Genomic DNA, 27,420 nt, shown 5'->3' on the forward strand with positions numbered 1-27,420 from the left:
AGCATTTTTGTTTTATTGCCTCTCGGTCCTCTAGCTTTGAGCAGCTGTTTGATATGTGAGTCAGCACCAAGTCCATTAAACTCCAGCCAGGCTCAATATCACTCCAAGTGCAGCTGGTTTATGCTGGAAAGAAGTGTGGACCCTGTTGCATCATCATCATGCTCACATCATAGTGGGAACTGAAACATCCATCCATCCATCCATCCATCCATCCATTTTCTTGCCCGCTTGTCCTCCTAGGGTTGCAGTGGCAGTAGGGAGAGCAGAGAAGCCTAAGCGTTCCTGTACCTTTCAACTTCCTCCAGCTCAACCTGGGGGATCCCCAGCCACTCCCAGGCCAACAGGGAGATATAATCTCTCCAGCGGGTCCTGGGCCAATCCCGGGGTCTTGTCCCAGCCTGGTATACCTCTAAAGGGAGGCGCCCAGGGGACATCCTTACCCCATGTCCGAACCACCACGACTGGCTCCTCTCAATGTGGAGGAGTAGCGGCTCTACTCTGAGTTCCTCCTGGATGGCCGAACTCCTCACCCTGTCACCGAGAGTGAATCCCAACGCCCTGTGTAGAAAACTCATTTCAGCCTCTTGTATCCGCAATCTTATTGTTTCGGTCATTACCCAAAGTTCATGACCATAGGTGAGCGTAGGGACTTGGACCGACCGGTAAATAGAGAGCTTTGCCTTATGGCTCAGCTCCCCCTTTGCCACTATAGTCCAGTACAGTGACCGCATGACTGCTGCTGCTCCCAGTCTGTAGCCAATCTCACGCTCCCTTCTCCCCTCACTCGTGAATAAGACCACAACATACTTAAACTCCTCCACCTGGTGCAGATTTTCTCCCGTTGCCTGAAGGGGGCATGTCATCCTTTTCCATTAGAGAACCATGGACTCAGACTTGGAGATGCTGATCCTCATACCATCCGCTTCATACTTGGCTGTAAACAGTTCCAGTGCATGCTGGAGGCATCCATGTGATGGTGCCAAAAGGACAACATCATCCGCAAAAAGTAGAGACATCACCTTCTGGCCCCCACGTAGAATGCCCTCCTGACCTTGGCTGCGCCTTGAAATCCTGTCCATGAAAACCACAAACAGGAGTGGGGACAAGGCACAACCTTGGCGGAGTCCAACACCCACACTGAATGGGCTTGACTTAATGCTGAGTGTGCGGACACAGCTCTCGCTCCGTGTGTACAGAGATCGAATAGCTCACAGTAGTGGCCTCGCCACCCCATACACCCGAAGCACCTCCCAGAGAATTTCTCAGGGAGCATGGTCGTAAGCCTTCTCCAAGTCCACAAAACATGTAGACTGGATTAGCTTAACTGCCATGCCCCTTCTATTATCTGTGAAAGGGTAAAACGCTGGTCCACTGTTCCACGGCCAGGACGCAATCCACATTGTTCCTCTTCAATCTGAGGTTCAACTATCAGCTGGAGACTCCTTTCCAGCACCCTGGCATAGACTTTCCCATGGAGGCTGAGAACTATGATGCTTTGATAGTTGGCATGCACTCTCTGGTCCCCTTTCTTAAAGATAGGGACCGCCGCCTCAGTTTGCCTATCCAAAAGCACTGGCCCATGCAACATTGCAGAGGTGTGTCAGCCATGTCAGCCCCACAACATCTAGGGCCTTAAGCAGTTCTGAGCGAATCCCATCCACCCCTGGTGCTTTGCCACTGTGGAGCTTTCCAACTACCTCAGTGACTTCCACCAGGGAAATGGACCAGGGAAACCTCTAGCCCTGACTCCTGTGAGGGAGGCAAATCTCTTGGTTTTAGGAGTTCTTCAATGTGTTCCACCTCCCGACAATGTCCTCATTTGAAGTCAGAGTTTCTCCACCTTTACTGAACACAGCTTGAGCGAAGTTCCTCCACCCCAAATGGTTCTCCAGAACCTCTTTGAGGCCGACCAAAAATAATTTTCCATGGCCTCTCCAAACTCCTTCCATGCTCTGGATTTTGCTTTTGCAACCACAGCCGCTATTGCCTTTTTGCCTGCCGGTACCTATCTGCTGAGTCACGAGTCCCCAGACCTAACCAAGCCCTAAAGGTCTCCTTCTTCAGCTTGACAGCTTCCCTCACCACCAGCGTCTACCAGTGGGCTCTTGGGTTGCTGCTGTGACTGGCACCAACAAACTTTTGGCTACAGCTGCACCTGGCTGCTTCCATAATGGACTTCTTGAACAGGGTCCATTCAAATTCCGTGTCCCCTACCTCCTCCAGGACATGGGAGAAGTTCTCACAGAGGTGGGAGTTAAAATCATTCCGGACAGGGTCCTCTGACAATCACTCCCAACACACCCTCATTATGTGCTCGGGTCTACCGGGTCTGTCCATCAGTTTTCCCTGCATCTGATCCAGCACACCACCAGATTGTGATTGGTTGACAACTCAGCATCTGTCTTCACCCGAGTGTCCAAAACATGAGGCCTCAAGTCAGACGAAACAACAATAAAATCAATCATTGACCTTTGGCCTAATAAGCTCTGGTACCAAGTACACATGATCATCCTTGTGTTCGAATGTAATGTTTCTTATGGACAAACCATGGCTAGCACAGAAGTCCAAAAACATTTCATCATTCAAGTTTAGATTGGGCAAGCCATTCTTCCCAATCACCCCACTCCAGATTTCCCAGTCATTGCCAACGTGAGCGTTGAAGTCCCCCAGCAGGACTATAGAGTCTGTAGGTGGGGCCCTGTCCAGAATCCCACCCACTCTCTCCAAGAAGGTTGAATACTCTGAACTGCTGTTTGGTGCATAAGCACACACAACAATCAGAGTTTTCCTCTTTGCGACCTTAAGTCGCATTCATGCTACTCTCTCGTCCACCCAGACAAACTCCGTGTATGACAGCCAGCCGAGGGCTTATGAGTATCCGTACACTTGCCCAGCGCTGCTCACCCTGTGCAACTCCTGAGTAGGAGAGAGAGACCATCCCCCATTGAGGAGTTTGGTTTCAGAGCCAACACTGTGAGTGGAGGTGAGCCCAACTGTATCTAGTTGGCTTCTGTCAACCTCCTGCACCAGTTCCAGCTCTTTTTCCCACAGTGAGGTTACATTCCACGTGCCAAGAGCCAGTTTCTGCTGCCTGAAAAACATTTTACCCAACCCCCAGTTGGACCTTGTGGCTGGTGGGCCCCCCATGATGCGTTTTCGGGTTGAGCCAGGCCGGATTATGTGGGCTGCCTCGCCACCAGGTGCTCACCTACGAACAATACCCCCAGGCCAGGGCTAGGTCCCAGTGACACTATTCCAGGTAGGGTAAACGTTGTGTTGTTTGCTTTTTTCAGGGGGGTTTTTGAATCGTGTTAGTCTGGATATTCACTCCAGACCTGGTCGCCATGGGAGACCCTACCAAGGCCTCAGTGCAGGAAGGGGGAACTGAAACAAACCAACCATAATATCACCTTCCAAGGACTAGGACAGACCCCCTTAGCAGTGAAGTGTCAGAGACACATCTATCGTTATCATAATAAACAGAAATGCTGACCCCAGAAGGTTTAGCCCATCCCACAGTGGTCGTCAATATGTGACACATTGTTAGCGCATGTCCTTTGTTCAGTCCGTGTTTGCCAGCTGCAACCCACTTGTTGGTTATTTACGTTGTGGTCATGTGGGTCACTGTTCATCCACACTAATGGACTCGTGTGGCTTCCTTGTTAATTGTCATCAACAGATACTTAGTGATTATATTTGCCCAATAATCAAACAACTGTTTTCACCCTGCTTCTTAAGAAGATCCCTGTCCCTTTTTTCTTCTCTCACTATTCATCCATCCATCTTCCTCCGCTTTTATCCGGGGCCGGGTCGCGGGGGCAGCAGTCCGAGCAGAGTACTCCAGACCTCCCTCTCCCCGCACACCTCCTCCAGTTCCTCTGGGGGAACCCCAAGGCGTTCCCAGGCCAGCCGGGAGACATAGTCTCTCCAACGTGTCCTGGGTCTGCCCCGAGGCCTCCTCCCAGTGGGACAAGCCCGGAGCACCTCCCCAGGGAGGCGTCCAGGAGGCATCCGGAACAGATGCCCGAGCCACCTCAACTGGCTCCTCTCGATGCGGAGGAGCAGCGGCTCTACTCCGAGCTCCTCCCGGGTGACTGAGCTCCTCACCCTAGCCCTAAGGGTGCGCCCAGCCACTCTGCGGAGGAAACTCATTTCTGCCGCTTGTATCCGCGATCTCATTCTTTCGGTCATGATCCAGAGTTCATGACCATAGGTGAGGGTAGGAACGTAGATCGACCGGTAAATTGAGAGCTTCGCCTTACGACTCAGCTCCCTCTTCACCACAACAGACCGGTACAATGACCGCATTACTGCAGACGCCGCACCGATCCGTCTGTCGACCTGCCGCTCCATTTTTCCCTCACTCGTGAACAAGACCCCAAGATACTTAAACTCCTCCACTTGAGGGAGCAACTCCCCCCTAACCCGGAGGGAGCAATCCACCTTTTTCCGACTGAGAACCATGGCCTCGGATTTGGAGGTGCTGATTCTCATCCCCGCCGCTTCGCACTCGGCTGCAAACCTCCCCAGTGCACGCTGCAAGTCTTGACTTGATGAAGCCAACAGGACCACATCGTCCGCAAAAAGCAGAGACGAGATCTCGCGGCCACCAAAACAGACACCCTCCGTTCCCTGACTGCGCCTAGAAATTCTGTCCATAAAAATAATGAACAGAATCGGTGACAAAGGGCAGCCCTGGCGGAGTCCAACATGCACCGGGAACAGGTCTGACTTACTGCCGGCAATGCGAACCAAGCTCCTGCTCCGGTCATACAGGGAACGAACAGCCCGTAGCAACGAGCCCCGAACCCCATAATCCCGAAGCACCCCCCACAGGATGCCACGAGGGACACGGTCGAATGCCTTCTCCAGGTCCACAAAACACATATGGACTGGTTGGGCAAACTCCCACGAACCCTCCAACACCCTAGTGAGGGTATAGAGCTGGTCCAGTGTTCCACGGCCAGGGCGAAAACCGCATTGCTCCTCCTGAATCCGAGGTTCGACTATCGGTCGGATTCTCCTTTCCAGTACCCTGGCATAGACTTTCCCAGGGAGGCTAAGGAGTGTGATCCCCCTGTAGTTGGAACACAATCTCCGGTCCCCCTTCTTAAAAAGAGGGACCACCACCCCGGTCTGCCAGTCCAGAGGCACCGTCCCCGAACTCCACGCGATGCTGCAGAGGCGTGTCAGCCAAGACAGCCCCACAACATCCAGAGACTTGAGAAACTCGGGGCGGATCTCATCCACCCCCGGAGCCTTGCCACCGAGGAGTTTTTTGACTACCTCAGCAACTTCAGCCAGGGTAATGGACGAGTCCCCCTCCGAGTCCCCAGCCTCAGCTTCCTCTACGGAAGGCGTGTCGGAGGGATTGAGGAGATCCTCAAAGTACTCCTTCCACCGCCCGAGAACATCCTCAGCTGAGGTCAGCAGCGCACCACTTCCACTGTAAACAGTGTTCGTGGAACACCGCTTCCCCCCTCTGAGTCGCCGGACGGTTTGCCAGAATCTCTTTGAGGCTGACCGAAAGTCTTCCTCCATGGCCTCACCGAACTCCTCCCAAGCCCGAGTTTTTGCCGCGGCGACTGCCAGAGCCGCGCTCCGTTTGGCCCGTCGGTACCCGTCAGCTGCTTCAGGAGTCCCATGAGCCAGCCAGGCCCGATAGAACTCCTTCTTCAGCTTGACGGCATCCCTTACTTCCGGTGTCCACCACCGTGTTCGGGGATTGCCGCCGCGACAGGCACCAGAGACCTTATGGCCGCAGCTCCGAACAGCCGCACCGACAATGGAGGAGCGGAACATAGTCCATTCAGACTCAATGTCCCCCACCTCCCTCGGGACCTGGTTGAAGCTCTGTCGGAGGTGGGAGTTGAAGACCTCTCTGACAGGGGCCTCCGCCAAACGTTCCCAACAGACCCTCACTATGCGTTTGGGCCTGCCAGGTCTGTCCAGCTTTTTCCCCCGCCATCGAATCCAACTCACCACCAGGTGGTGATCAGTTGACAGCTCAGCCCCTCTCTTCACCCGAGTGTCCAAGACATATGGCCGAAGGTCAGAAGAAACGACTACAAAGTCGATCATCGACCTCCGACCCAGGGTGTCCTGGTGCCAAGTGCACTGGTGGACACCCTTATGCATGAACATGGTGTTCGTTATGGATAAACCGCGACTAGCACAGAAATCCAATAACAACTCACCGCTCGGGTTCAGATCAGGGAGGCCGTTCCTCCCAATCACGCCCCTCCAGGTATCACTGTCGCTGCCCACGTGGGCGTTAAAGTCCCCCAGTAGAACGACAGAGTCCCCAGTGGGAGCGCTTTCCAGCACGCCCCCCAGGGACTCTAAAAGGGCCGGGTACTCTACACTGCCGCTAGGCGCATAAGCACAAACGACAGTGAGAGACCGTTCCCTGACCCGAAGGCGTAGGGAGATGACCCTCTCATTCACCGGGGTAGACTCCAACACATGGCGGCTGAACTGGGGGGCTATTAATAAGCCCACACCAGCCCGCCGCCTCTCACCTTGGGCAACGCCAGAATAGTGGAGAGTCCACCCTCGGTCGAGTAGAGTGGTTCCAGAACCCAAGCTGTGAGTGGAAGTGAGCCCGACTATATCTAGACGGTATCTCTCAACTTCCCGCACCAGCTCAGGCTCCTTCCCCGCCAGTGAGGTGACATTCCAAGTCCCAAAAACCAGAGTTGGCGCCCGAGGTTTGGGTCGGCCGGGCACTCGGCCCCGACCACCGCCCAAATCACAACGCACCGGCCCCTTATGGTTTCTCCGGCAGGTGGTGAGCCCACCGAAGAAGCCCACTCTCACTATTCCCATCTGTGATATTGTCTTGCCATCTCTGTGGGATTCCTTGTTGATATAGGGCAAAAACAGAGCAGCTATTGTATAATTTCAGTTCATCTGCAAGTAAATAACGAGTAGGATAGAAGAATAACAGCAGACAGATACAGTTAGTCAGTGATGAAGAGTTTTTGGTGTTTGAGTCATGACCAGCTAGGGGGTTTCCGGGTGTTTGTGGGGGTCTGCACATGGTCTGTGGCTGGGAAAAAAATATGCATGTGGTCCATAAAAACAGACAAGGAGGCCATAGGAGAACCACAGGCCACCCTGGGAGTCTGCCTTGCAGGGCTAGGATTGTTCACTGCTGCTTAGCCTGGAGGGAGGAGGCTTGAGCAGAACAGTATGGTGAAGAATGCTTCCCAGAGTGGTCTGGAAGCTCATCGCCAGTCACATGTACTTTTTGGAACAATGTTAATAGTCAGTAGTCTAGACTGTTTCTAAAAGAAAGCAAAAAAAGGTGATGTCACTTTTTCATCAGCTGCATGTTGTCATGGTTGCGCTTCGCGAGGACGGACTCAAGTGCAGAGTTTCATAAACAGACGTTTAATAAAGCCAAAACGGAATCTAAAAGCAAAGTCGTGGGACAAGCGTGGGTCAGGTGATCAGCAAACGTAGTACAGAGAGCTAGACAAAGAACGAGGTCAGGAATGTACAGGCAAAGGTCGATGTCGGAAGAGGTTCACTGTGGCATGGCTTGAGAGGAAACAATGGAGGCAAAACAAGGTTCCACATCTGGGCTTCCTCGGCGTCCCTCTTTATAGCCGTTTCTATTAGGAAACAGTAGGTGTCGCCAATGTGCCAGCTGCGGGGGACGTGACAGTACCTCCCCTCCACAGGCAGCCCCGGATGCCCTGGGCCTAGAAGGAGGGCGCCCCCGGGGGCGAGGGGATGGGCACTCTGGATGATCCCTGTGAAAGGCAGCAATCAGATCGGGGTACAGGATATCCAAAGCGGCTACCCATGAACGTTCCTCTGGCCCGTACCCCTCCCAATCTACCGGATATTGCAACCGGCCTCTCCGTCGGCAAGAGTCCAGTAGGGCCTGAACCTCGTAGACTCTGTCCCCATCAAGCGGTAGCGGAGGAGTTTGTGTGGTATCGACTGGCGGCTGATGTAGGGACACTCCTACTGGTTTCAGGAGGGAGACATGGAATGTTGGGTGTACTCAGAGGTCAGGAGGCAACTGAAGGCGGTAAGTAACCGGTGTGACTTGTCACACAATCTTGAAGGGGCCGATGTAACGGGCCCCGAGTTTCTTTGAGGGAACCTTCAGGTTAAGATCTCGGGTGGAGAGCCAAACTCTTTGCCCGGGTACGAAAGAAAGGGTACGCCGGTCCGCCTGACGTTTGTGGCATTCCGCACTGCGGAGTAGGTGGGACTGGACCGTCCTCCATGCGCGGGCACTCTCGTTGTGCCAAGTTTTCACTGCCTGAACAGGACACTGGGAGGTTTCTCTAGGGAACAGGACAGGCTGGTAGCCTAAAACACATTGGAAGGGCGACATACCTGTGGATGTATGTGGTGCAGAGTTCTGGGCATACTCTGCCCAGGCCAGGTAGCGAGCCCATTGGTGTGGCCTTTGGGAACAGTAGGCTTGGAGATTCCTTGCTACATCGTGATGTAGGCGTTCTGCTTGGCCGTTGACCTGCGGGTGGTATCCAGATGTAAGGCTGACCATTACTCCGAGTTGTCCCCAAAAAGGCCTTCCATACCCAAGAGGTGAACTGGGGCCCACGATCCGAAACAATGTCTTCGGGGAGTCCGTACAGTTTAAAGACTTGTTCCAACAGGATCTCCGCAACCTCAAGAGCTGTAGGCAACTTCGGAAGGGGCACCAGTCTGCAGGCCTTGGAGAAACGATCTATGACAATGAGGATCACTGTCTTACCCTCGAAGATCGACAGGCCCACTAAGCAGTCCAGTGCTACACGGGTCCAGGGTCGGGTCGGTGTAGGTAGGGGTTCTATGAGACCAGCCGCCTTTTCAGGTAAGATCCTGTTTGAGCGCAGGTGGCGAAGGCCACCAGAACCATCCGTGTACCAGGGAGAGGGTACGCTGAATCTCGGGATGCCCTGCCTCCGGGGCCTCATGAGCCCATTTCATCACTGGCGCGCGGAAGGAAATGGGCACATAAACATGACCTGCAGGTTTCCCAGGAGGTTCTGGCTCACCATCCATGGCTTCTTGGATGTCCTGGAGGAGTTGCCAGTGGACCGGACCCACCACACATCCCTTACACAGGATCCCCTCTGGGTTGGTGGGTGTCGATTCTGGGTTGTGACTCCGCGATAAGGCATCTGCTTTCCTATTCTTGGTACCTGGTCCGTAGGACACAGTAAAGTTAAAACGGGTAAAGAACAGGGCCCATTGGGCCTGTCGGGAATTCAACCTTTTCGCGGTCTCAAGGTTTCTGTGATCTTTAAGTACCGCGAAGGGATGGACAGCGCCCTCCAACCAGTGACGCCACTCCTCAAGCGCGAGTTTAATAGCAAGGAGTTCCCGGTTTCCAATGTCGTAATTACGTTCGGCTGGGGTCATCTTCCTGGAGAAGAAAGCACAGGGGTACAGCTTCGGCGGGTCCCCTTGCCTCTGGGACAGGACTGCTCCCACACCTACTGAAGAGGCATCGACCTCCACCACAAATGGCAAGGAAGGGTCAGGCTGTTTCAGCACTGGAGCGGAGGTGAACCGTTTCTTTAGATCCTGGAAGGTCTTCTCTGCCTCCGCCCCCCAAGGGAGTCTTCGATCCTTGCTAGCAGTTAGTGCAGTAAGGGGAGCGGCTACTGTGCTAAAATTTCTTATGAACCGACGATAAAAATTAGCAAAGCCAAGGAAGCGTTGGAGCGCCCTTACCGTGGTGGGTCGAGGCCAGGATGTCACCGCGTCCACTTTCCTGGGGTCCATGGAAACTCCCTCCCGGCTCAGGATGTAGCCCAGGAAGAAGATCTGGCGTTGGTGAAACTCGCTTTTCTCTGCCTTGACATACAGACGGTGCAGTAAGAGCCGCCTGAGGACCGACTGGACCTGCTGGATATGCTGCTCTTGGGTCCTTGAGTATATCAGTATATCGTCAAGGTAGTGATTAATGAAGTCCCCCAACACGTGGTTCAGAAGGCCTGGAAAACCGAGGAGGCGTTAACTAGGCCAAATGGCATGACCCTGTACTCATAATGACCTAGTGTAGTGGAGAAGGCCATCTTCCATTCATCCCCCTCACGGATCCGAATCAGGTTATATGCGCTGTGGAGGTCTAATTTAGTAAACCAGGTTGAACCATGAATGCTTTCCAAGGCTGAAGTGATTAACTGCAAAGGGTGTGGGTATTTGACTGTTATGGCGTTCAACCCCCGGTAATCTATGCACGGCCTTAGTCCCCCGTCCTTCTTACTGATAAAGAAAAATCCTGCCGCCGCAGGTGAAGTCGAAGGCCGGATCAGGCCGGCCTCGAGGGCCTCCCTGATGTACTCCTGCATGGCCCATTGTTCCGGCAATGGGGTGGCATGGTACCTGGTAAGAGGTCAATGGCACAGTCTCAGGACCGGTGAGGAGGCAGTTCAGCGGCGCGGGCTTTACTGAAGGCTTCTTGTAGATCCTCGTAGTCAGGGGGTATGTCCAGCTGGGGGAGGCCCTCTACCCCTTCCACCGACATGGCCTGACAAGGAAGGGTGAGGCAAGACGAGCAACAGGACTCTCCCCATGAAACCAGCTCATTGATGCTCCATTTGAAGACTGGATCGTGGCGTGTCAACCAGGGGTAACCTAGAATAATCGGGGTGTCTGGCGCTCGGAGCAGAAAGAAGGTAAGTTTCTCGTGGTGACAGGCTTCTGTCTCAAACAGGAGAGGTACGGTTCTGGTATCTACTACCCCTGTCCCCAAGGGTTGACCATCGAGAGCTTTCACTCTCAAGGTGACCTCACATGTCTTAAGAGGGACATGGTGGCATCTGGCAAAGCACCAGTCCATAAAACAGCCCCCTGCTCCTGAATTAGGGCACTTGCCTGCATCCGGCTTCCCCCCCCAGGCAATACTCACTGGCAACTGCAACTGTCCCCGGTGCTCCCCCGGACTCACCTTTGTGTCTTTGGAGGTCCCTTGGGGTGGTTGCACCGGGCATGCGGCACGGAGATGCTCCTGGGACCTGCAATAGAGACACAGTTTCCCCACCAAGTGCCGTCTTTTTTCTTCTCTCCTTAGCCGACCTGGTCCTATCTGCATGGGCTCGGGTTCCTCGGACCCCGGATAGATGGTCTGGCCTCCCCGGGGCTGTTGACTCCTGCCAAGGTTGTCAATGGCAATGGCGGTCTCCACAAACTGGTTGAAGTCCCAATCTTCACTCCTGTATGTGAGCTCTTCCTGTGTCCTGGGGTTCAGCCCTTTGCAGAACAGGTGAGGAGGGCAGTGGAGTTCCATCCACTCTTGGCCGCGAGGGGTCTGAACTCAAGAGCATACTCGGCCACGCTTCTATCTCCCTGGGTGAGACGCATGAGATGATTACCCGCCGTGCGTCCCACGTGAGGGTGGTCAAAAATCGCCTCAAACTTCTTGCGGAAAACGGCGTAGGTGGTTCTTTGGTGGGTGCGCCACCCAGCGGCAGCCCACGCCCAGGCCGGATCAGTCAGCAAGGACAGGACAAAAGCGATCCTGGATGCGTCAGTCTGATACATGTGAGGAGAACACTCGAAGACCAACTCACTGCATCAGAAAATCTTGACATTGATTGGGAGAACCGTCATACCTCTCTGGGGCAGCGATCTGTGCGACCGGACCGGATGCCTCTGGTGGCGTGGGCGGGGCGGGCTCAGCAGGAGTCACGGGTGCCGTCTGGGTGGTGGGTTGGATAATACCTCCTGCTAGGAGAGCCTGGATCAATCCGTCTACTGTCTTTTGCAGGCGCTGCAGTGACTGGTCTTGCACACCCAAAATGTCGCCTTGTGTGGTGAGCGCCGTATGCATTTGTACATACTCCGCTGAGTCCTGGTAGGAAGCGGAACCTTCTGTCATGGTTGCGCTTCGCGAGGACAGACTCAAGTGCAGAGTTTCGTAAACAGACATTTAATAAAGCCAAAACGGAATCCAAAAGCAAAGTCATGGGACAGGCGTGGGTCAGGCGATCAGCAAACGTAGTACAGAGGGCTAGACAAAGAACGAGGTCAGGAATGTACAGGCAAAGGTCGATGTCAGAAGCGGTTCACTGTGGCACGGCTCAAGAGGAAACAAAGGAGGCAAAACAAGGTTCCGCATCTGGGCTTCCTCGGCATCCCTCTTTATAGCCGTTTCTATTAGGAAACAGCAGGTGTCGCCGATGTGCCGCCTGCGAGGGATGTGACACGTGATTTAGTTATCCAGCATTAGTCATTATTGTGCTGCTATAAAGAGAAATTAAGGAAATGTTCATGTGTGGATAGCATTAGGGGCTTTTTTATTATGACTCACATGGATGTCATATGTCATACTGTATATTATGACATATTAACACAGTCACTTGAGATTTGCCAGATGTGAAACCAGTTCTTTAATGAATGGTAATAAAGTTCCTCTGCAGTGATTGAGCACTTGAATGCAGAGGATGCTGTGTCATTTTTGTTTTTGTTCCTCTTTATTCCTCACTGCCTGTTATTTGCACTCAGACTCATTCTGTGTCCCATTCGTGCAGTTGGCCAACAATGTTTTACCTCTTGCCTCTTGCCACCCCTCTCCCTGTCACTTCTGAGCTCTGTATTGCACCCACATAAACACAAACAACAACGTACTGGTTCAGGACCGTATTTGTCTACCAGCTACTGTTGATCTGAGGTATTTGGATCTGTGTTTTGAGATGCACATGCTGAGAGAGAAAGTCATTTACCTGCAGCTGGTGGGTGGCTGTAGGGATATAGAGGGGTAATGACAGCACTGTTGCACTCACAGTGGAGTCAATACACGTACAAAACAGTGAAAGCAGAAAGTTTTGAGCAAAGTGTTTGTGTAGCGAGACCGGGGTGCTAGACACTGCAGATGAGAAAAGAGTGAGATTACGCCCTCATTCATACCCTAATGGCTAGAAATCCAGGGTGACAACCTTTTTTGTTCCACCCTCATCTCCACCCCTACTAAACCTGTAGCGGCGCAACGGGGATGTGACTGCAGCATCCTCAGTGAAACACCTCAGCCACAGACGTTTCATGGCCTCTTTACAACTCAACGATGTACAGCGTGGGGATCAGGACCTTTACCGCTGCATCACTCAGTCCTCCCATGGCGCTGGTGTGTCCAACTTTGCTGAACTAATTGTCAAAGGTAAGGATCTGCCTGGATGCCCATCACACTGTCCTTGACAGCTGACCCTGGGGAAACTTCTCCCTGTTCCTTTACATGTTCTTTAGATGTCATCTGCATCCCATTATGCCACCTCCAAATTCATTCATCTTCTTTAGTAAACTGTTTGTACATCTGCTGACTTACTGCCCCATGTACACACCCACGCCAGTGGATCTGATGAACATCAATGACACAGACATTAAACTCTGGCTACATGAAGCCAATTTTACAGCTTAAAGCTTGCCCTGTGTTGCTGAAGATCTGTTTTTCATCATATGATAAATAAATACAATAAATAACTGTAAAGTGTTTGGAACCAGGGTGCAAAATATTTAAATTTCATTCCAGGTTGCTAGGGAAATTATGGTTATTACAGCCAAATTAAGAACATGAGTTCAGATTTTATTGGACTAATCTACATGGATGATGAGGACAGCGGAGTATTGCCTCAGATAAGTCCCAGTTCATTGTTTGATGCCACATCATGTCTTGTCTGTCACGGCAGCGTTCGTCGGAAGCTCAGCTGCTGTGAAAATCTCCTTGGTTATTCACCAACACTGCTAAACTGCCCCATTCAGCTGAGCAAGGAGCTCAAGATGTCACGGTACTTAGAAACAAGAATAAATTATGTGGGATGACCCAAGTGAAGGACATTTTTCCTGTTTCCATAGTACTGTTCAGGCTGTTGCTGGAAAAGGAAATGCATTTTTTAAAGGCATTTTTCTTCTGCTTGTTCCATTATGAGTTGCATTATGCATCATTTTATTAACTTAAAATGCTAATTGAAATAAGATGTAAAATGATAATATAAGTGCAAAGGCAAAGAATCACAAAGACTAAAGAAAGAGTTGCTACATAATTAAGAAAGCTTGATGTGTAAAAAACAAATTGAAAATATAATTTATCATTGAAAGACTTGATTCATTTGTACTATTTCACATAGTGATCGACACTATGTGTACAAAAGGCCCCCTGCTTCCACCATCTTGGCTAGGAAGTTTAAAACCATTCATGTCTGTTTAATAATCAGTGTGTTGAACACCACCAAGGCTCTCAAGCTGGGGAGAAAGACATGTGAGTGTTGGAGTTCTCCTTACTGTCAAAACACCAGTCAACATCTGAGAGGGAGAACAATCACTGTTTAATTTAGAGCCTTGGTAATCCCACAGAAAAGTGAAGTGCAGAGGATTATATAGAGTTCTGAGTTGAGCTATTTGGCAAAATACCAAGCAGGAGTCAAGGGGGTGTTAGCAAACCACATTGTGGGGGTCACAAAAATACAACCTCACCAAATGCTCCCATCTCGAGTCAGAACAACCTAATAAAGGCCCTGAAGCTGGATTTACATGAAACAATAATCACACAATTTGTAGCTGTAGCATCAGGCTCTGTGATGTCATTTTGTACAAATTCACCATTGTGAGGAGCATATCCAATTAAATACCATTCATTTTATTGACATCTAGTATTAAATTTCCAGTTGTACTAGGTAAGCTAGTTAATTTGCAGATGCAATGTAATGTTGCCCAATATGGTCCTCGATCATTAAGTAATGTTCCGTGTCACAATAAATCTGTCCTTACAGATAAATTTGAGCTGGCATAGTAAGGCTCGTACCTCACAGTGCCGGAGCTGTGTGTTCAGCCATATGCTGGAATCCAGCATGAGGTCAACTGGTTGTGCATGTTCTTGGTGCGTTCTCAACCCAAAGACATGTGGACTAAGGCAATGGAAAACTATTTCCACGAGCCTCTTTTATCATGTGAGCAGGGAGCTGCAAGTACCATTTCAACTTGACAGTACTTACCGTGCCGTGCAACTAACTAGTTAACTTAATACTCTTTCCATGTCTTGAATCACCGTCATCAGAGACCCAGACACTCCTACTGCTACAGTAACCTGGTTTATCCTCGTCTATCAAGCCCTCCATCCTGTTTCAACCTCTCCATGGGACTCTGGAACTGCCAGTCTGCTGTGAGGAAGGCTGACTTCATCCTGGCCTACATCTCCCACCTCTCACTGGACCTCCTGGCCTTAACTGAAACCTGGATTACCCCGGATAGCACAGCCACACCCATAGCCCTTTCCACTAACTACACATTCTCTCACACCCCTCTGCATGACCCTTCTTCCCTTAAATTGCATGTTGTCTCTATCACTGCCCCGATCACACTCGTTGTGGTGGTTCTCTATCACTCACCTCACCCTCCCGGCCACTTCCTGGATGACCTGCCTGCCCTGATTATGCTGAACCTCCCTACAAAGTCATGCGCTCCGAACTCAAACCCCTGTCAGATAGCGAAATCTCTGACCTTCAGCTGTCACACAGAGCCATCACCTACTCCTTAAATTCAGTACCATCAACACTTTTACAGGCCACCCCCCTTCAACTCTCCACCTCAATCTCCAAGATTATCAACTCCTCACTCTCCTCTGGCTGCTTCCCGTTTGCTTTAAAAACAGCTCTCATTTCACCTTTGGTAAAGAAACCCTCTCCTAATTTGGATCCTGACTTGGTCCAAAACTACAGGCCTGTCTGCCTCCTCACTTTTCTTTCAAAAACTCTGAAACAGGCAACCTGTGATGAAATATCTGCACTCCTCACCCAGCACCATCTCCTCGATGGATATCAGTCTAAATTCAAAGCTGAATATTCTACCAAGACAGTACTCCTGGCAGTGTCAGATGCTCTCCAGTCAGCGAGAGGGACCTCCCTCTTCTTGGTCCTCATCCTCCTCGACCTGTCTGCAGTATTTGACACTGTCAGCCGCTGGATTCTTCTCTATTCTTTTAGTCAGCTTGACATCTAAGGAACAGCACTGAAATGGTTTGCGTCCTACCTACCATATAGTTCCTACCAAGTGGTCTGGCGGGGCTCCTCTTCCCATCCTCATCCTGGTGTCCCACAGGGCTCAGTACTGGGCCCCCTACTCTTCTCAGTCCATATCTTTTTCCTCAGCTTTGTCATTGCCTCTCATGGATTCAGCTACCACTGCCTGTCGGACATCTCTGCATGGATATCTGATCACCGCTTACAATTCAACCGCTCCAAAACAGAGATCTTTCATCTCCCAGCTGATCTATCTTCCTGTCATGAACTTTCTATCAAACTGCACAACTCACTAATTTTGCCTACCTTCTCAGGTAAGAATTTTGGAGTGATAATTGACTCAGATCTGTCTTTCTCTCAGCACATTGAAGCCACGAATCTGGCCTGCAGATACACCCTGCATGACATTTGCAGGATCCACCCCTGACTACCGAAGAAATGTAATCAACGGTCATTAATGTGTGGCCTGGTACTTGTGTCTAACCCTCTGAGGCCACAAGTGACTTGTATTAATTACATGGTCCTTGAGATAAACTGATTCAAACAAAGATATTTAGAGGTTGTCGGAATTCTAAAACAAAGCTAATTTAGTTGACCCACCTAGGATCAGGGCATTTTATGGCAAGCATTTTTACTTCCTTGACCTCCTTGACCTGTCTGCAACATTCGGCACTGTCAGCCACCAGATTCTACTCTCCTCTCTTAGTCAACTTGTGATCAAAGGAATGGCACTAAAATGGTTTGAGTCTGGCGGGGCTCCTGTTCTTCTCCTCTGTCTCTCTTAACTGGTGTTCCACGGGACTCGGTAATGGGTCCTCTGCTCTTCTTGATCTATACCTCCTCCCTCGGCCCTGTCATCGTCTCCCGTGGATTCAAATACCACTGCTTTGCTGATGATACCAAGGTCTTCCTCTCCTCTTCACCTGGACCATCAGACAATTCTGCATGCACTACTGCCTGCCTGTCGGACATTGCTGCATGGCTGTCTGATCACCACGTGCAACTCAACCTCTCCAAAACAGAGATCCTACACCTCTGCTGGTCTGTCTACCTGTCATGTTTTCTCAATCAAATTGGACAACTCATTCATTTTCCCTACCTTCTTAGCTAAGAGTCTGGTAGTGATGATTGACTCAAGTCTGTCTTTTGCTCAGCACACGGAAGCCACAACCCAGCCCTGCAGATGCAACCTGCATAACATTCACAGGATCCATCCTTAGCTCACAACAGACTCAACACAACTACTTTTCCATGCCATGGTGACATCCCATCTGGACAACTGCAATGCTCTCCTGTCTGGCCTTTCTGCTACTGCCATCAAACCTCTACGCTGCTGCCTGAGTGATGTTTGACTTCCTGAACCATTCCCATCTATCTCCTGTACTTATTTCCCTGCACTGGCTTCCTATAGCTGCCCGGATCAAATTGAAAACTCTGGTTATGGCCTATAAATATACACAATGGCGCCGCAAACGGCCGCCTCGGTGTGGAGCTCCACAGTTGTTTTATTGTTTTTGTTAGTTTGTCCTGTCTTTAGTTATACTCCGACAATCAGTTTTACCAGGGAAGAACTGCTGAACATTCGGCAGTACACACCACCCGACATTTTACCGGTTTTCGACTATTCTGATGTTTTGCTGGACATTGTAGTCGGAGGTGCAGCGGCGCTACTCAAGCGCTCCAAGACGCGCAAGTGCAGAAAGCGAGCCGGCGCGCTTGTCAAGCTCCGAAAGCGCGGCTTTAGGACAGCGCTGCCTAGTATTCATCTGGCGAACCTCCGCTCCTTACCCAACAAAATGGACGAACTTTTCCTCCTGTCCCAAAGAAACAAGGACTTCTTAAACTCTGCTGCTCTGTGTTTCACGGAAACCTGGCTGAATGAAGCCATCCCGGACAGCACGCTACATCTGCCGGGCTTCCAGCTGTTCAGAGCGGATCGCGACGCGGAATCAGCGGGGAAATCACGGGGCGGTGGGACATGCTTCTACATCAACGAAAGGTGGTGTACAGATGTAACAGCGTTGAAGAAGACGTGGTGTCCCGACCTAGAAGCGCTCTTCATCAACTGCAAGCCTTTCTACTCGCCGCGGGAGTTTTCCTCGTTCATCCTCGTAAGTGTTTACATTCCACCGCAAGCGTACGTGAACGCAGCGCTGCAACAGCTGGGCGACCAGATCACTGACACAGAGCAACAACACCCGGACTCTGTTATAATCATTCTCGGGGACTTTAATAAAGCAAATCTCTCCCGTGAACTGCCAAAATACAGACAGCACGTTACATGTCCCACCAGAGACAGTAATATTTTGGACCACTGCTACACCACAGTAAAGGATGCATATCACTCTGTTCCACGGGCAGCTTTGGGGCTCTCTGATCACTGCCTGGTTCATCTTATACCGACCTACAGGCAGAAACTGAAATCAGCTAAACCTGTAATAAGGACTGTTAAAAGATGGACTGGGGAAGCAGAGCAGGACTTACAAGCCTGCTTCGAGTGCACCGATTGGAGTGTTTTTGAGGCTGCTGCTAGCGATCTAGATGAGCTCACAGACTCTGTAACATCATATGTCAGTTTCTGCGAGGATATGTGCATCCCTACCAGGACTCGTTTAACATACAACAATGACAAACCGTGGTTCACTGCAAAACTCGGACAGCTTTGTCAGGCCAAAGAAGACGCCTACAAGAACGGGGACGGAGTCTTGTATATATACACACACACACACACACACACACACACACACACACACACATTTTCAGAACCGCTTGTCCCATACGAAGTCGCGGGGAACTGGAGCCTACCCGGCAACACAGGGTGTAAGGCTGGAGGGGGAGGGGACACACCCAGGATGGGACGCCAGTTCACCGCAAGGCACCCCAAGCGGGACTCGAACCCCAGACCCACCGGAGAGGAGGACCCAGTCCAACCCACTGCACCACCACACCCCCCCCGAGTCATGTATAAACAGGCCAAAAACACACTAGCAAAGGAGATCAGAGTGGCTAAGAGAAACTACTCTGAAAAGCTGAAGAAACAGTTTTCAGCCAACGATCCTGCATCGGTGTGGAAAGGCCTGAAAGACATCACAAATTACAAGACACCATCCCCCGGCACCGTGTCAACTCAACAACTAGCCAACGATTTGAATGAGTTTTATTGCAGGTTTGATAAACCCTGTCTCACACCCTACACCCATTCAGACCCTCTCTCCACGAATCAATTAACACCTCCAGTAACCCCCACCTTCCCCCCCCCTGCATCTTTGATCTGCGAAGAGGAGGTGCGTCGGGTCTTCGTCAAACAGAAGACAAGGAAAGCACCAGGCCCAGACGGCGTCTCACCGGCCTGCCTAAAAACCTGTGCTGACCAGCTGGCCCCTATCTTCACAAAGATCTTCAACAGATCACTGGAGATGTGCGAAGTTCCTTCCTGCTTCAAACGCTCCACCATCATCCCCATCCCAAAGAAACCCAAAATCACAGGACTTAATGACTACAGACCTGTCGCCTTAACGTCTGTGGTCATGAAGTCACTTGAAAAACTGGTGTTGGACTACCTGAAGGACATCACTGGACCCTTGCTGGACCCCCTGCAGTTTGCTTATCGAGCAAACAGGTCTGTGGATGATGCAGTCAACATGGAACTGCACTACATCCTGCAACATCTGGACAAACCAGGGACTTATGTGAGGATCCTGTTCGTGGACTTCAGTTCGGCCTTCAACACCATCATCCCGCACCTCCTCCTGTCCAAATTAACCCAACTCTCTGTGCCCACCTCCATCTGTCAGTGGATCACCAACTTCCTGACAGACAGGCAGCAGATAGTGAGGCTGGGAAAATTCTCATCCAATACTCGCACAATCAGTACTGGAGCCCCCCAGGGATGTGTGCTCTCCCCACTGCTCTTCTCCCTGTACACCAACGACTGCACTGCAAAAGACCCCTCTGTCAATCTCCTGAAGTTTGCAGACGACACCACACTCATCGGCCTCATCTGGGATGGCGACGAGTCTGCTTACAGACAGGAGGTCCAAGAGCTGGCTGTCTGGTGCAGTCATAACAACCTGGAGCTGAACACGCTCAAAACAGTGGAGATGATCGTAGACTTCAGGAGAAACACCTCAGCATTATCCCCACTCACCATCATGAACAACACTGTGGCAACAGTGGAGTCATTCAGGTTCCTGGGCACCACCATCTCACAAGACTCCATTGTGAAGAAGGCCCAGCAGAGGTTGTACTTCCTTCGCCAGCTGAGGAAGTTCAACCTGCCACAGGAGCTACTGATGCAATTCTACTCCGCAGTCATTGAGTCCGTCCTCTGCACCTCTATAACTGTTTGGTTCGGCTCAGCTACGAAGTCAGACATCAGAAGACTACAGCGGATAGTTCGGACTGCTGGAAGAATCATCGGCACATCCCCCCCAGCTCTCCAAGAACTGCACTCGTCCAGAGTCAGTAAAAGGGCTAGCAAAATCATTCTAGACCCCTCGCATCCAGGCCACTTCCTCTTCGAACCTTTGCCATCTGGCCGGCGCTACAGAGCACCGAGCACCAGGACAGCCAGGCATAAGAAAAGTTTCTTTCCTCAGGCCATCTACCTCATGAACACCTAAATCTCTCCCCTAGAGAGTAAACCGTGCAATACATAATGCTATTTGTATTTATAACTATTTATCACATCATATCTCTTACTCACACTCCCTTGCATTTGTATCTAGTGACTATTTTTGTATATTGGGTACTTTATATTTTTAAATATTTTTTTGTCCCTTGTTCACATACTCTATCTTCTCACCTGTCTTGTCACTGTCATTCTGTCTGTGCTGTGGTAGTTCCTGTCACCAAGACAAATTCCTTGTATGTGCGAACATACTTGGCAATAAAGCTCATTCTGATTCTGATTCTGATTCTAAATGCATCAATAGAACTGCTCCCAGCTTTCTTCAGGACTTGATCATCCGCTACACCCCAACCAGACTGCTACGCTCCCCATGCATAAAAGCTAAAGCACGGATGTTCTCGGTTCTGGCTCCGTTGTGGTGGAACGACCTCCTCTCTCGCTCAGAAATACTGAATCTTTGTCCACATTTAAAAAGGGTCTTAAATCTCACCTCTTCCGGACTCACTTCGCCCATGATCTCTTAAGTTCATGCCAGGTATAAATGTTCATGCACTTTAACTTTAAGATCATAACCGGATCAATCCTTTACATAGCTATTCCTGTAATGTAATATAAATGTTCATATATATTTCAAAAAAAAAAAAAAATTCTAGGGAGGTGATCAGGAATTTTTGACATTCTGATAAAATTTTGTGCAGCTACTCATGCGATGAACATTGGTGCGTATGGTGAAAGAAATAAACTAACTGTAATTAAGAGTCATATATCTGCAGCTATGTCTCTGTTTCTCCTAATGTAATACACAAGTTGTATTTTCTATGAGATATACATTGCTTCTGCTAAATGAATAAATGGAAATGTAATTTATTTGTTAAAGTTTTTGTCATTGCATTTTATTCATATAACCCTGCCCCCTTTCTGCACCCTGGCAGTGCCCCCTTCCCCTATTGCACCCCCTCAGCTGCTGCGGGCAGGCTCCACCTATTTGATCATCCAACTGAACACCAATTCCATTCTGGGGGACGGGCCTATCATCCGACGGGAAATTGAGTACCGTGCCAGCCACTCACCCTGGTCCGAGGTGCACGGTGTCAATACGGTCACGTACAAGCTGTGGCACCTTGACCCCGATACAGAGTACCATGTCAGTGTGCTGCTAACTCGGCCTGGCGATGGTGGCACAGGGCCCCCTGGTCCACCCCTCATAGGTCGTACCAAGTGTGCAGGTAAGCCCAGCCAACAGCCTCACACTGCCATCCATCACATGAACATACTTACTATTGATGTACAGCACCAGTCAGAAGTTTGATTTCTCCTGAGCTATCTGAGAAAACCTTGCATAGGATTAACTAGACAGAAGAGTGAAAACAAAGCAACCAATGACTGTCCCGCATGTCTGAGAATTGTTAGGAAGACATATCAGCCCATTTCCTGATCAAGCCTGTTAACTGAATGCCTCCTGAGAAAAACTAGTTTTCAGGGCTTTTGAATGATACTGTGTGCAAAGATACACAGATAGATCAACAGGGAAATACATACAGACTGTACATACATACATAAATGAAAATTTCATTGACGTTGAAGGAAACTGCACAGCACCACATGTAACACAACAGAAAACAGTATCAGAGTGTGCAAAACATGCATTTTTGGAATCCCTGTACAGGGATTGTAGATGGTATGACCCCAGGGGCGAAATCCCTGATGTCCACCAGACGTATCATGTTATACCAATCTAACTGCATCAACACATCTAATCTCAATTAACTATTTGGCCAGCTCCCAATTTTGTAAAAAGGCTGAAGTCATCTTACTGGTTTCCGGATTATTGATCAGGGCTTTACTACTTTCCTGTGACTTCCCTAGTGATATGTGTTCACTGACCTGTTCCCTGACTTCTGTTCCAGTGTGTTTCTGCTCCAAGTCCTGTGTTCTCATCCTGTCTGTGACCATTCTTCATGATTATGCCCAGATTCCATATTCCAACTCTGTCCATATCTCGTCTCTGTGTATTCGCTTTATTATAGTAAACTCATTTCACGTACCATTAGAACACTCTGTGTGACTCTTTGTTCTATGTTCACTTCATTTTTTAATTTGCACTGGGCACTCGCCTGTACACCCTGTTATCGAGATCATTGCTCCCTATGTCCGTGTTTGGACGTTGCAATAAAATACTTCCACATCCATTTCATGCTCAAACCTTACAATGGGTGTATTTATATGTGTATTTGTTTACTCATAATATGTAATTTTGATAAACATTTGTGTAACTTAAAGTTATTCCGATGGTTATTATCTGACTTTACAATGAATGTATTGTGTGAGGGGTGTGGTGGCGCAGTGGGTTGGACCGCAGTCCTGCTCTCTGGTGGGTCTGGGGTTCGAGTCCCGCTTGGGGTGCCTTGTGACGGACTGGCGTCCCGTCCTGGGTGTGTCCCCTTCCCCCTCCGGCCTTACGCCCTGTGTTGCCGGGTAGGCTCCGGTTCCCCGTACGGGACAAGCGGTTCTGAAAATGTGTGTGTGTGTATTGTGTGAACCTGAACAAGAATGTATGATATGTATTTTCACATCATGGTTAGTGAAAGTAATGCAATGAAATGTGGAGCTTCAAAGAACTAAAAATAATAATTGAAGACATTCCTGAGCACTCCATGCTGATTGCTTCACAAGTGCAGAGATGTGTCACAGCCAGCACAACATCCATTGCACTTCTGCTTTTCTTCCTCTCCTGCGCTTCTTTCAGAAGCAGCTGGGATTGCACTGCAGGAGCACTGCTTATCGGCACATGAAAGATCATTTGTGGTGCAGTGAAGTTAAGGTGTCAAAAAAACAAAACAAAAAAAAAAACCCAAAAAAGACACATACTTTAGTAGAACTCTGTCTGAACACCAGTCCTGTAATTTCCCAGAATCCTTCGCTGAATCTTTAATAGAACCCTTCACAGGATTGTATAGGAGTCAGAGGAGCCTTAGTGGAAACTGCAGTGAAAGTGACAGCCAGACGTGGAACTCAACGCATATCCAGGCTTTGGTGCAGTAAACTAGTAGGTGAGCACAGGGGCACAAACCCAGACAAGTTTGCTTTTGACAGAGTGAAATTCACTGTCAAACTAAAAATAGCACCAGCACCAGGATGCCACATGTTATGAAATGAGTTGCACCTTGTGATTAAAACAACTGAACAATCAGGCCTCATCACTTACATATTTTTAAGGTTGAGTTTACTTGCTCTGATTGTGTCTTAAGATTATAAGTAGATTTAATATTTTAGAACTTTTGTCATTTATATGTATTTCATTAGCAGACACTTTTCTCCAAAGCAACTTCCAGTAAACACTATGTAGTATCAGTGCACAAGTTACTCACCCAAGATGACTTACAATGCTAGATGCACTACTTACAATGAGTCACTCATCCATACATCAGTCGAATACACGTTCTCCCTGTCAATCACTATGGGTGGCGTTTTAGAGTCACCATACCACCTGAAGAGTATGTCTTTGCACTGTGGGAGGAAATCCACAAAAACAAAGGGAGAACATGCAAACTCAGCTCACACTTCAGATTCTGAAAGAAGAAAATCTCTGCAGGTTCATTATGTGGCAGGGGTAGAAAGTTTTAATATTCTTAGGCAGGTGTATTTTTGACATGAGGTGTTAAGAAGTCCTTCCAGAAACTCAGAAATACACATCAGGGCTTCCTATACAAACGTGAAGTGACAAGGGCACAAAGCAGTACTTAGAACTGACCAGTAGCTTTGTTTCCATAGTGACCCTCCTGCCTCCCTGCCATCCCCAGAACATGCAACACACACACACACACGCTGATACAGTGTACCACCTGCTTGCACCCCTGTGGATCACATATCATGCATGCTTCCTGCCTGTCACAGCCCTCTATCTCCTGTCATTAACAAAAGTCATTTAGCAGGGAGTGAACCTGCAGCTGTTGATTGAAGGTGGCAAGAGGAGCACAAGGTACAGAGTAATATTATGGAAAAACAATACAGTGTGCTGCAGGTCTGATGTATGCAAAGCATGAAAAAATGCAGACCTTCATAAAAGTATATTTGCTTTGGATCTGCCGCGACATGTGACCATGCATCTGTGCCAGGCTTAGCAGAGAGCCCAGACATGTTACAGTTACAGTTACAGTTACATATGTCAGTAATACAGTAATTTAAATGTTGTACAGGCACAGGAAACAAAGCTGATTTATGTGTGTTATGCGTCACACATCACCTGACTCACAGCCAGATGGCTAATTAATCTACACTAAAAGTGACGTGCTTGTGTGCTGGATGTGGAGCAGAGACGTTGCTTATCAGGTCAACTGCTGCGAATGCTCGTCTGTGACAAAGCTTACACAAGGAGCCAAACCAAGCCAAGCCGACAACCGCTGCAGAGATAATTGATCAAAACACGCCTGCATTATGAATCTCAAAACCTTTTACTAACATTGCCCCTGAGGAGGGGTGGTCTGTTTCTTGGCTCAGATGCTGCATAAACCATACAGTTAAAGCTGCCACATGGGGTTCGCTGCAAATATAGAATAGAAGAGGCTGGAAAGGATTTAGAAGGGGCATGTGTTTGTCACGGTAAAGGGCATGGGAGGCCATGTTTCAGATGCAGCTGAGCCAGCATTCTCTGTGCTGGAGCTCAGTACTGGATAGAAACCCCACTGTCAGACTGATGGAGCAGGCAGGAGGGGGTGGGATTGCAACATCTTCTTTTATGAGAAGAAGGAGGAGAAAAGTGTCTGTTAAATTAATAAATGTAAATATAAACACCTTGCCATTATCCTGACAGCATCTGCTCCAAAGGTCATACTTCTCTCAGTCAATTCATGTAGTCTAGCAATGTTTTATGGCTGCCACACCCCATCCCACTGTCGTCAATTCAAAGTTTGTCACGGAGCTTTACACGTGTGAAGCTTGCATAAAAATAGAAGGATGCATGAAACAAGCAGCATTAGTAATATGAGTACATTTACATGTCTGCGTAGGTGGTGAGCCATTTATTTAGAAAGCACTGATGTGGGTATGGGTGATATGTATAGGCTTTCAACACAAAGGGCTTAATTTTTACTCCCAATCCACTTCAGAGCTTCTCATGGGGTCCAGGTGTGAGTCATATATCATCATTTATCTTCAATTTTTAGTGCTGTTCTCATTTCTGACTTCCTGGGGACTTTAAGTCTGGCTGGCAACCCTATCCCTTTCTGGATTGGGGCCTTGCTGTGGAAGAAGGGCTTGCATGACCTAGGGATCTCCAGAGCTATATCGTCAGAAGCAGGTCTGGAGTGAAGATCTAGATTAACACGTTCCAAAAAACTCCTATGGCAATTGGGAACAAGAAAATGTTTACCCTGCCTGGAATAGGGTTACCGGAACCTACCCCTGGAGGCAGGCCTGGGGGTAATGTTCCTTGGCAAGCACCTGGTGGCTGGGCAGGCCACATAACCCGGCTGGGCCCAGCCCGAAAAGGTAACATGGGGGGACTAAGTGGACATACCACCTGCTGCAAGGTTCAACATAGGGGTCAGGTGCAGTGCCTTTCAGGCAACAGGAGAGAGCAGGGTGGCATATGGCATCGCCGCCCGTCGCGGCAGAGACTGGCTCTTGGCACGTGGAATGTTACCTCGCTGGGGGGAAAGGAACCGGAACTGCTGCAGGAGATTGAAAGATGCAAACTAAATATAGTTAGGCTCACATCCACTCATAGTGTAGGCTCTAGAACAAAACTCCTTGATATGGGGTGGTCTCTCTCTCTCTCTCTACTTAGGAGTTGCACAGGGTGAGAGGTGCTGGGCAGGTGCTGGGATACTCACGAGCCCCCGGCTGGCTGCCATACAATTGGAGTTTGTCCGGGTGGACGAGAAGATCGCCTCAATGCGACTTAAGGTGGCAGAGAGGAAAACTTTGACTGTTGTGTGTGCTTATGCACTGAACAACAATTCAGAGTATTTGACCTTCTTGGAGAGAGTGGGTGGGGTTCTGGGCATGGCCCCAGCTACAGATTCCATAGTCCTGCTGGGGCACTTCAACACTCACGTTGGCAATGACTGGGAAATCTAGAGTGAGGTGAGAGAAGAACGGATTGCCCGATCTAAACCCAAATGGTGAAATGTTTTTGGAATTCTGTACTAACCATGGTTTGTCCAACACTACAGTCGAACACAAGGATAATCATAAGTGTACTTGGTACCAGAGCTCCTTAGGCCAAAGGTCAATGATTGACTTTGAGTTGTTTCATCTGAATTGAGGCCACATGTTCTGGACAATCAGGTGAAGAGAGGTGCTGAGCTGTCAACTGATCACCATCTGGTGGTGTGCTGGATCAGATGGCATGGTAAACTGATAGAAAGACCCAGATGGCCCAAGCATTTAGTGAGGGTGTGCTGGGAATGACTGTCAGAGGACCCTGTCCGGAATGATTTTAACTTCCACCTTCGTGAGCACTTCCCCCATGTCCTGGAGGAGGTAGGGGACATGGAATTTGAATGAACCTTGTTCAGGAAGTCCATTAGGGAAGCAGCCAGGTGCAGCTGTGGCCAAAGTCTGTTGGTGCCAGTCACGGCGGCAACCTAAGAATCCGCTGGTGGACACTGGTGGTGAGGGAAGCTGCAAACTGAAGAAGGAGGCCTTTAGGGCCTAGTTAGTTCTGAGGACTCCTGACTCAGCAGATAGCTACCGGCAGGCAAAAAAAGGGAGCAGCAGCTGCGGTTGCAGAAGCAAAATCCAGAGCATGGGAGGAATTTGGAGAGGCCATGGAAAATGACTTTCGGTTGGTCTCAAAACGGTTCTGGA

At 49.5% G+C, this 27,420-nt stretch overlaps 1 protein-coding gene across 4 annotated transcripts in view; it reads left to right on the plus strand.

Annotated features, from left to right (window-relative positions):
* Window positions 1–27,420, plus strand: part of ptprub (protein tyrosine phosphatase receptor type Ub) — a 257,482-nt gene that overhangs the window by 130,843 nt on the left and 99,219 nt on the right. For all 4 annotated transcript variants that reach the window (XM_018766225.2, XM_018766226.2, XM_018766227.2 and 1 more), the window contains exons 6-7: window positions 12,955–13,129; window positions 21,543–21,836. In XM_018766225.2, coding sequence (XP_018621741.1) covers window positions 12,955–13,129; window positions 21,543–21,836 — 469 coding nt within the window. The remainder of the gene's footprint in view (window positions 1–12,954; window positions 13,130–21,542; window positions 21,837–27,420) is intronic.

This window comes from Scleropages formosus, chromosome 8 (assembly GCF_900964775.1).
Source record: "Scleropages formosus chromosome 8, fSclFor1.1, whole genome shotgun sequence".
Classification (NCBI taxonomy): domain Eukaryota; kingdom Metazoa; phylum Chordata; class Actinopteri; order Osteoglossiformes; family Osteoglossidae; genus Scleropages; species Scleropages formosus.